The sequence below is a fragment of the Marmota flaviventris genome, chromosome 7 (assembly GCF_047511675.1).
Source record: "Marmota flaviventris isolate mMarFla1 chromosome 7, mMarFla1.hap1, whole genome shotgun sequence".
Taxonomy (NCBI): domain Eukaryota; kingdom Metazoa; phylum Chordata; class Mammalia; order Rodentia; family Sciuridae; genus Marmota; species Marmota flaviventris.
In genome coordinates, this window is record NC_092504.1 from 125618397 (window position 1) to 125629005 (window position 10609).

General features: G+C 37.3%; 1 protein-coding gene across 1 annotated transcript in view; it reads right to left on the bottom strand.

The window, feature by feature from the left end:
• The window catches only part of Usp38 (ubiquitin specific peptidase 38), a 33430-nt gene extending 23814 nt beyond the window's left edge, over nt 1-9616 (bottom strand). Inside the window, exons 1-2 of the mRNA XM_027926677.2 lie at nt 8406-9616; nt 6767-6902 (exon numbers count right to left, since the gene is read on the bottom strand). Of these exons, the coding sequence (XP_027782478.2) occupies nt 6767-6902; nt 8406-9087 (818 nt within the window). The 5' untranslated portion in view covers nt 9088-9616. The remainder of the gene's footprint in view (nt 1-6766; nt 6903-8405) is intronic.
• Between the last annotated feature and the right edge of the window lie 993 nt (nt 9617-10609).

Here is a 10609-nt window from a genome sequence, read left to right on the forward strand (position 1 = left end):
TGCTTACCCTCAAGAAGTTTTCAATTTTGTACAGTGACAATTTCTTATATTTAATGCATTTCCATTAAAAAAATTTCTAATTTTAACAAATGCAAGAATAAAAAAATTTATACTATATAGTGGTATCAAGAATTTATTATCAAACTTACTCTAAGAACAGCTGAAATATAGACATCCAAATGAAAACATATGGGTATCAACCAAGATTTCTCCTTCCTGATGAGTGCAATCTAATGTAATACACCATTAAAAGAGGATATATTTTCAATTATGGAACAGGTATCATCATCTCTTTCAAAACTCTACTATGTAAAGACAACAAAAGAAAACTTCAAATATATAAAAGGGTACAAATTGTGTAAATATGCTAATGGCCTAATTTCATTAATGAATGCCTTTCTTCTTGAATATCAACCCAGTTCAAGGGAAAAAAGATAAAGTAAAACAAGGTTTGAAAGAGACTCCCTAAGTTAGATATTTACCACAATGAAGGCAGGTACAACTCTTTTGGAAAGCAATTAGACCAAATGTTCATACAATTCAACCTAACAGACTGATTTTAAGGATTATCTAATAAGAAAATAGTAGGGGAAAAAACTCACCTTTTGAAGTCAGAGCAAGTGGTTTAAAGATCTCAATTTATAATTTATTAGCCAGAAACCTATATATTATATGATATATATTATAAGTACTTATAATCTCTGTGCCTCAAATTCCTTATCTCTAGATTGCGGGTAAGTGTGCTCATTTTCAGGGATGTTGTGAAGAGAAAATGGGTTAATATATAACATTGGAAATATACATTGTGAATTCCTCTTTTAACATATGCAACAATAAACATCTTCATCCTCCAAACTGTCAAACTACCAATGCCGAGGTCATAAATCTGCCCCAAAAAAGCAACTACCATGTTAAAAGGGCTGACATCTAAATCAATTTGGGCATCTTCACCAAAGCTATTATATAACTATCTATAATAATAATGGAGTGTTGTCTTTATTAAGTTTTTTTCCTTTTAAGATTAAAATGCCCCTAAAGTCCCAATACACACTGACTACAAGTTATCTGTATGTTCCTTCCATTCCCTATACTCAATTTACTTTTTGTTTTCCTGGCTTCTTCCAACAATGACAGTTACAAGTCATTGAAGTAGCCCCTGATAGCTATTCTACATCTTCCAACTATTTCAAGGTTGATTCTCAAAAGTTTTGTGACTATTCTACATAAAAGAAGAGACATACTTGCTTTTGTGAATTAAGAATATATGCTGGGCACAGTGGTGCATGCCTGTAATCCTAGAGACTAGGGAGGATAAGGTAATAGGATTGAAAGTCTGAGGCCAGGCTTAGCAACTTAGTGAGGCCGAAGCAACTTGGGCCTTGGTAAGTAGTAACTTGATGAGAACCTGCCTCAAAATAAAAAATAAAAAGGATTGGGGATGTAATTCAGTGGTTAAGTACCCCTGGGCTCAATTCCAAAACCAAAAGAAAATACACACACACACTCACTCACTCTTAATGTAGCACTGTTTTTGATACAGAAAAACTGCAGAAAAACCTAAATGACCACCAATAAGGAAAAGACCAAATACACTGCAGCAGTGACACTGCAGAACACTAAGCAGAATTTGAAGAAATGAGGTAGATGAATCTATCCATGGTTATCTAATATGAAAAGATATGAAATGTTGTTAAAATAAGTTTAAAAAATCTTTCATTTTTGTTTAAAAGAAAACAATGTGAGTATACACATGGAAATATACACAAAAAAACCTAATGTGGCCTAGAGGGGCATGTGTGAGCATTTCTATTTGGCACTGTGGCTCTAAGGGGAGTGGCACTGTCACAGAAGAACCGGAGAGAGCTCAAGACCAGAATCCTCTTTAATTCAGTCTAAGGAGAGTACAATACAGGGTGAGTGGGCAGAGAACAGAAAACCCACTTGGGGGGCTGGGGTTGTAGCTCATTGGTAGAGCGCTTGCCTTGCACACGTGAGGCCCTGGGTTCAATCCTCAGCACCAAATAAAAATAAATAAATAAAAATAAAGATACTTGTCCATATCAACTAAAAAAATATTAAAAAAAAAAAAAAGAAAATCCCACTTGGCAATGGCTCTTTATTATTCCCAATTACTTATATTTTTTTCCTCTAGCCTCCTTATTTTCTTCCCATCTCATAAATCTTACTCTTTATCCTATGTGTACCAATCCAATCTCCAGAACAATCTTAAAACAAACTTCACATCAGTAGTTACACATTTTAGAAGCTGCTGTGGTGTGAAGGTTTGCGTCCCTCTAAAATTCACATGTTGAAATTGAATTCCCAATACATTGGTATTAAGAGATGAGACCTTTAAGAGGTGCTAGATCATAATGGTGGAGCCATCACGGGTGGGATTAGTGCCCTTATAAAAGATACTTCCACCCACGCACAGAAGGTGCCATCTATGAGAAACAGGCTCTCACCAGTCACTGAATTTGCTAGTGTCTTATTCTCAAACTTCTCATCCTTCAGAACTGTGAAAAATAAATTTCTGTTGTTCATAAATTACTCAGTTTAAAGCATTTTGTTATAGCAGACTAAACAGAAGTTGTTCATGAAGCAAATATTTGAGTGTGTATTATATAGGGAGTACTATGTTAGCTGCTAAGAATATAGTAGTAAGATGTTTTGTATCCTCAGATTGGAAAAGAGAAAGTTAAAAATTATCAATGATCACAAAATTATCAAGCAGTGGTACTGGTATCTGTATTAAACTTGCCAGTGCAATTGCTTTTCCCTCTGCATTTTCTTCTTCATTTTGATTAAACTGGTATATGCCAAAGTCCCCTCAGGCACAGAAATCGTAGGATGAGTTATTTTTATGGTTAACTATAGTGATCATTTCTATCACATATTGGTTACTTAAGTTTGAATTCTAAGGACATTTTTCTTAAATTTTTATTTAATTGCTTACAACTAAAGAACATTTTAACTGCAGTTGTTGTTTATGTACTCCAACATCTTATCGCCTCTATTAGACTATAAACTCCAGAGCAGATCTTGTTCTTATTTTAATCTTACATATCTTTGGATCCCCTTACTCAGCAGAGTGCCTGGCACAGAGTAGGAGCTCATTTGCTGAATAAATAAAACCATTTCTTCTATAGCTAAAAAAATACATATATGCAACTTTAAAATTAACAATAAAGCAGGAGACATGAAAGGCAACAAAATAGATTTAATCATAATTTATGGAGAGTAAAATCAATTTTCACTTTTACATGGCAGTTTGAGGTCTACATTCAGCCTTCAGTCTTATTTGTCCCAATGTTTTAAAAATTGGGAAGTTTCACATAAAAAACTGGATTTCAGGCTTCTTTTGAAAAATGAGATCAAACAAGATTGAATATAAATATCCCTGTGACAACAAACAATTAGAATTGAGGATCAGCTTTCTCCAGAAGATGCTTGTGTACTGTATTCACTATCATTTCACTGACATCTGGCCTATTTCGTACTTCAATGTTATCTATCTGGTGCTGCAATGATACTTACATTTGCTTTTTTGAATTACAAAAAATGACTGTGAAGCATGGTAAGTGGTACTTTTGGAAAAATATAGTGTATGAGCAAGTATAACGTAGGAGTATGGTAAAAATAAACATCCTTTCAATTGCACTTTCTATGTAAAAAATAATCACTGTGGATAGATTATGGGTTAAAAAGGATTGTATAGGTTAAATTGGAAATGCAGTATAAAAACTGGATCACATCTTCTTGTGGAAACAAATAGGTAAAAATTAATTCCCAAGTACATTTCAAAAACAAAATAAATTATTAAGTTGGATACAATGACTGTTTAAAAAAAAAGTCTAGAAAATTAAAACAAGAGTGTTTGCTGAGTGCTGACAAGTAGAATCTGCACATAGTTTATAGTAAGTAGTATCAGTCACTATAGTTTCTTGGTCAGAGGGAAAAATCAGTAGGGTTGAGTGTTCAGATAAGAAAAATTAAAAGGACAACTAGAAGACCACTTCAACAGTGTGGGTCTGTTTCCACAAATGGTGGGGATAGACAAAGTATCACTCTAAGAAATGCGCTAAAGAAAGAATCCAACAGACGCAGTGATGTTACTCAAAGGGAATGGAAGGATGGAATTGAAAATTGCTTCTAGATTTGTGAACAGATATCTAGGAGAATTAAAAGTGTCAATGGGAATCAAAATAAGAAAAATAAATAAATAAAAATCACTATCAGGCCGTGAAGATAAGTTCTGTCTCTTAAAGAGCAACCGTGAGTAATAAATCTGATTATTCTGGGTTTCTCTCTTCATTGGTGACTACATGGTATGATGATAACTCTGGAGCCAAATGTACCACTTCCTTTCTAAGTGAACCTGAGTAAATTATTTAATCTCTCAATTTCCTCAATTATAAAATAGGGTCAAAAATATGATCTACCTCAAAAGGCTGTGGTGAATATGAATGACTTTTGGCATGTAAACAATATAGCTATTATTACATATGCAACAAAGGGTATGGAAAAACTAAATTCTAATTTTACTTGCAGCTGTGAAATCTACTTCTCAGAGAATTACATACTCACTTTGACACATTTTGAGGGTTGATCTAGCTTACAGTCTATTTGTTCCAATATTTTACTAAGAGGACAATATAATTTGATATATTCATTCAAAAGAGATGTTGCAGTCACACTGACACAAATAGGAGTTTCATTAGGGAGAGATCCATGAAATAAGAATATATTTTTTTTTAATTTTAAGTTTTATTTACTTATTCATTTTTTAAGACAGAATCTCACTATGTTGCCTAGGCTATTCTCCATCTCCATCTCCTGGGCTCAAGTAATCTGCCTCAGTCCTGAGTACTAAGAACTTTATTTTATAAAAGATTGAAATCAACCACATACACAACAGATTAATAAAGTGATAAGAAGAAAGGGAAGGAGAAAAAGAACAGACATAGGAAGCATGCTGTCATAAGACTAGAAATTAAAAAACAATAAATACAAAGACATTAAAAAGATGAAAATAAAAAATACAGACTACCAAAAAAAGGCAAAGCTTTCACTATAAATTAAAAGTAATAGTGACAGAAGCCATACAACATAGTTATATAGACTTTTCTCAAATATATAAATATTCTCACAAGTCCCTGGAAATTAATAAAGGAGTGAGCAGTAAGAAGTCAGAAGTATAAATTACAAATAAGATGATTCTCTTAAGTTTAAGAGCACAGAGAAAGAAGAAAAGCTTGAAGAGAAAGACCTTTTTAAACACAGCAGTGAAAAAGATGAAAAAAAATCTGACTTTCTAGAGTTTGTGTAATAGAGAGTGGCATGAGTACATATGCAGCCTACTGTGAACTCAACATGAATCCTTCAGTTCATATATGTAAATTTTATAACAATGGCATAAAAACCATTTTGTTGCAAATTCTTATTTTCTACTTAAATATGTTTAATACATACACAAAGAAGAAATAAAGAACAAAAACAGACAGGAAAAATTCAATGAGAAAACATAATAACTGAAAAGAGAAACTCAATAGCTGGAATAAGCGCATAGATGGGCACTTTAGAAGAGAAAAATCAGGAAGTTGTAAGACAGTACAGATGCTCCTTGACTTAGGTTGGGGTTATATCCTGATAAATTCACTGTAAACAAAATATAAATAAAGAATGCATTCAAGACACTCAACCTGCCAAACACTCCAACTTAGCAACACAGTACATCATAAAGATTATTTACCCTCTGATTATGTAGCTGACTGGGACCTGTGGGTCACTACTGCTGCCCAATATTTTGAGAAAATATTGTACCAAGTATTGCTAACCGAGGAAAAGAGCAGACTGAAAATTCAAAGTACGGTTTCTACTGAATGCACATTCATAAAGTTGAAAAATCATAAAACAAATCATCCTAAGTTCAGTACCACCTACATTGATATTCTTTCCCTAAAATATCCACAGGTTTGCTCCTTCTATTTCCTTCATGTCTTTATTGTCATGGTCACCTCAACTAAGGTTTCCTTATCCATCTTATTTAAAATTGTAAACCCCTTCTTCACACCACATTCCTCTTCTTACCCACTTTTTTCCCCAAAACAATTGCACATACTAAATTATTTTACTTATTTATGATATATTCTAAAACAAAATCTAAATCTAAAACAAAGTCAATTTTAAGATGTATAATTAGTTATACAGCACTAAGTGAAAAAAATTATGCTCATTTAAGTAGAATACCCATAACCGGGCATTTCCACATTTTAACATCTTTGAAATAAGGATGCATGTTGAAATCAGAAAAATATGTTATCTATCTAAAACTAAAGGAGAAAACTAAATTTTAGACAAAAGAAAAGAGTATATTACCCACTGAGCCCAGCTGAAAGATAAAGTATGCTTAAGATAAAATAGGAAGGGAAAATTAAAAAAGCCTGGAGGGAATAAATAGGTTGTAGGAAATAAAAATGAGCAATGAAATTAGAAAAATACATGGATATTGATAATACAATAAACTTCTATCTGTATAATAAATGGACACAAGTGTAGGATTTTGGAATAAAAAAGCTAAATTGAAACAAATTTATGAATTACTAGGATCCCTGCCAAGGCTATAATAAGATAAACCACTCCAATTAGTTTGGAATACATTTATATATTTGAGTCCCTGATTAGTTTTAACTATTTCTCTAAGTTTCTCATTACTCACAAGATATCTTCTCCTCTCAAATCTACAATGAGTAGAATGAAGGAGTACCTGCAAAGAGCTTGGGTCATACTTGCATCTTTTACATTGGGATCCGTGGTAAGGCTCCTGATGAGAACTGTAATCATCTGAAGAGGAATATGCTGCACGAGGCTTGCCAGTGCTACAGAAGGTTCAAATGATGCATCTATTTTTTTAATTCAAAAGAAAAAGAAATATAGCAAGAAGGTTCAAGTGAAGTATTATAAAGAAAACAACACTTTCCCAAAAGAACAAAAAATACATATTTATTTGCAGCAAAGGTGTTAATCAGGAAGCAGCTGTTATACTATACATCATAGTAGATTCTGATGAAAGAGGAATATTAAATTACATGAATATTAAATGAGAGACTAAGAGCAAACAGCAGTATTTACTCATTCTATACACAGAATATTGAATTTTAAAAACTGTTATTTAGTACTGCCATCTTTAATCCATTTATTACTTGACCTCCAATTTTTAATATTAATTATTGTTGTGTTAAGATATTCATTTGCAAAGCATTAGAAAAGAAATGCAAGGTATCAATTTCAATTCTCACTTTAAGACTACTGAAGGTAATTTAAAACTACTATAATAGTCATCACAAAGCTATAAGGAAGATTTTTAAAAAAATCTTTCTTTTAACTTGAAATTTAGATGAATTGAGGGGAGACTTTGCTAAATTACATAAAAATTAAGTGACTCCAAGATGAGCACCTTTAACAGCTATGGTAACACAGACAATGCAAGTAAAATTACAGTAAGAAAAAACTAATCAACCCAAACAAATACTGTAAATAAACAGCTGGCATACATTAAATTCTTTATCAGATTGTAAGAACAGGCTAAAACTCCACCCTTATTTCTGTTTCTCAAAATGAAAGGAGGACACAAGTTCTAGTTCAAATACCCAAGTGGAATAATTACGGAGAATGGTTGTATTAAGTAGAGAAGTGATGCTGGTTTTGGACGTATTATTTCACAACTAAAGTTGAAAGCTCCAAGGCTTTCAGGAACCCAGACATACAGGTAAAATTTCTAGGAAAGAAAGCATTTTCTAGCCAAGTATTATTATGTGACCTTCTTCAATTTTTGAGGATTCAGTCATAGCACAAAATTATGTATTTAAGTCCTCACACTCCTGCTTTCCTCATTCTACCTGTATCTCCTTTCTCACATACACTACTGAAGACAGAAAATGCCAATATTTAAAATCTACATAGTAAACTGTGATAATCTAGTAATAAAACTGCACAATCCATGAATTTATAAATGCGGGAATTCAAAAACAGGGAAAAAAACTCAACAAGATGACAAAATCACATACAATAATTATGTGGTAAATATTATTACTATGCTACCATTAGTCACTAATGAGTAGACGCTTTACATAGCAGCTGTCATCCTGAAAGCTGGGTAATTAAGTAACTTGTTTAATGCCAAAGGTCTTAGACTTAGATGTTCCCAACTTTTAAAATAGGAACAGGAGGTGTTTTTAAGGTATAACGTGACATCCTGAATAAGGTAGAGGATTGGAATGAAATTTTGGATGAGGGTTCTAGGATTTGCTCTCCCTTAACAATGTTTTCCGGGCTGGAAGCAAACATGAAATGTATGTGAGAGAGACTGAATTTCCAGAGATAGTCTCCTTAAAAATAATCCTTACCCGTGGAAGAGATGCTTGCAAAAACTTCTTGCAGGGAAGGTAACAGTGTGGAGGGCTCAGCTTTCCAGATGTTCTGCAGCAAATTACTCACTTTTGTTACCTGGGAGACATACTCCCGGAGCTCTTTCTCCTGGGTGGACACGCACTGAAAGTGGCCTATCGTTCGAACCAGCTGTTGGCAGAAGGTGATGGACAATTTCCCTTTGGGGATGCACTGCACGAAGTCGGTCAGAAGGTCGCTCAGTCGGGCACAAAGTTGGGGCTCTGGCCTCTCACATACCATCCGTAACACCTCTACCTGCAGCAGGCTGAAGAGGTCCAGCACCGATGGGCAGCTCATGATCAGCTTCAGGCCGTTGTGAATGTAGTCCAGGATGGCTACATCTTTCCTGTCCAGCGAGTGGTAGCCCTGCTGAAGGAGGCCCAACACGAAAGTCTTGTTGAAGAAAGACTCGAACTCAGGCCGGTGGTAGCGTGCGTAGGCCTCCAGTACCTGGTGACCCACTTGTCGCTGGAAGGGGTCCTGGCCTTCCAGGATGAGCCGGGTAGTCAGGTCAAACATGGCCTCGCACTGCTCCTGATCTAGCCAATGCTCCGCGGATTCCACCACCTTCCGCACAATCACCCGCTTTAGGGGAAGCGGGTGCGAAGAACTCACCAGGCCCTCCAGGATCTTGTCCATTGTGGCTACGCCGCAGGGCCAGGGCCAGGGCCAGGGGATAAGGAGCGGGCGGCGGCAGCCCCGAGGTAGGGCAGGAGAGCACCGGGGCGGAGGTGAACTTGGAGCGTAGCAGCAGCGGGACCGGCCACCGCCACAGCCGCCTCAGCAGCCACATTTATCGTGTAGGGGAGCCCATCCAAATCGGGGCGGGAGCTGGCGAACCTGGGGCGCGATAAGAACGGACACCACCCACGGCGGGCCTACGGCGATGGAGGTCCGTACTCCGCAGCCACCGCGGGCTGGCGGTCCCTTGCGGCATTAGCGCGAAGGGACCAGCAAGGCCCCCGGCTATGGTGGGGGCTCAGAACCGGGGCTGCGAGCCGTAGGCGGGGGGAGGCGCGCCTTCCTGTTCTGGAGAAGGTGTAGGCGTCCAGGCTCCGGCTGGTGTTGAGAAGAAACCGGCCCAAGGATGAGTCAGGAGGCGCTGTCACTCCGGGCTGTCAAGGAGGGTGCCGGGATCAGCCGGGGAAGCGAGGCGGAGGTGGACACCCTTGACCCGGATTCAGAAGTGCCGGCAAACAGGAAGTGAAGCACGAAAGAGCGCCCGGAAGGGCCCACCCCTCCGCCCCGCCCTCCACCCGTGCACGCCCTCCCCGCGCTCATCCTCCCCGCCCCTTTGCCGACGCGCACGCGCGCCGCCTCCTGTGGAGTCGCGGAACGTCACTGGAGAGCGTGTGTCTAGTCACAGGCAGACTTCCGGGAGGAACTGTCTGGGACTCGCATTGTGCCTGTGACCCGCCTCTAGGAATCCTGTGGGCTGACCTCTGTGTGTCAGGGTCAGGTTACTCGTGAAAACTTAAGGAAGTGCTGTTTAGGTAAAAGCTCGTGAGTGAGGGTTTTGGAAGCGCGAGAAGAGCATTTGGGGAGAAAGTAAGGAAAAAAAGTTAGGACGAGGAGAGATCTTTTAATGCCCCGGTTCGTTCATGGAGAAATGCGCCTAGGGTGTCTGACCCAGACTAGCTTTTCTCCTACCGTGTGGTTACTTACCAAAGTAAGGACTACACCTGGCACCAAGGTTGAGCGACAGTAAATATCAGCTGTTTGTTTTTATCAGGCCCCTGGTAAGCATTCAGTTAGTGAGCTTTTGTATCGTATCGAAAATTCAAAAGCTGCCCTCGAAATGGGAAGGAGAGTAAGGAAAATGGCAGGTGAGAAAGAGAGTTATGTGTATGCTTGTGTCATATAAAAGGGTACTTTGAAAATCCCCTGAAAATAACAAAATTTAATGTATGTTTGTGCTGCCTATGAAGATAGTTTGCAATAAGGAAGGACAGGTGGATTTATGATGCTTGAACTCTTTGAAGTTAAAATTTCAATGAGTCACAACAAGAATTTAAAAACTTTAACCAGAGTCTTTAACAATGAAAAAAAATTGCCTAAGTATAGCTCCTTTTAGGCTTGGTAATATAGTTGTAAAATCAGACATTAACAGCCTGTAATACAGACAAAACTTTTTAAATAGTTTATTTAAAATGTCCAACAG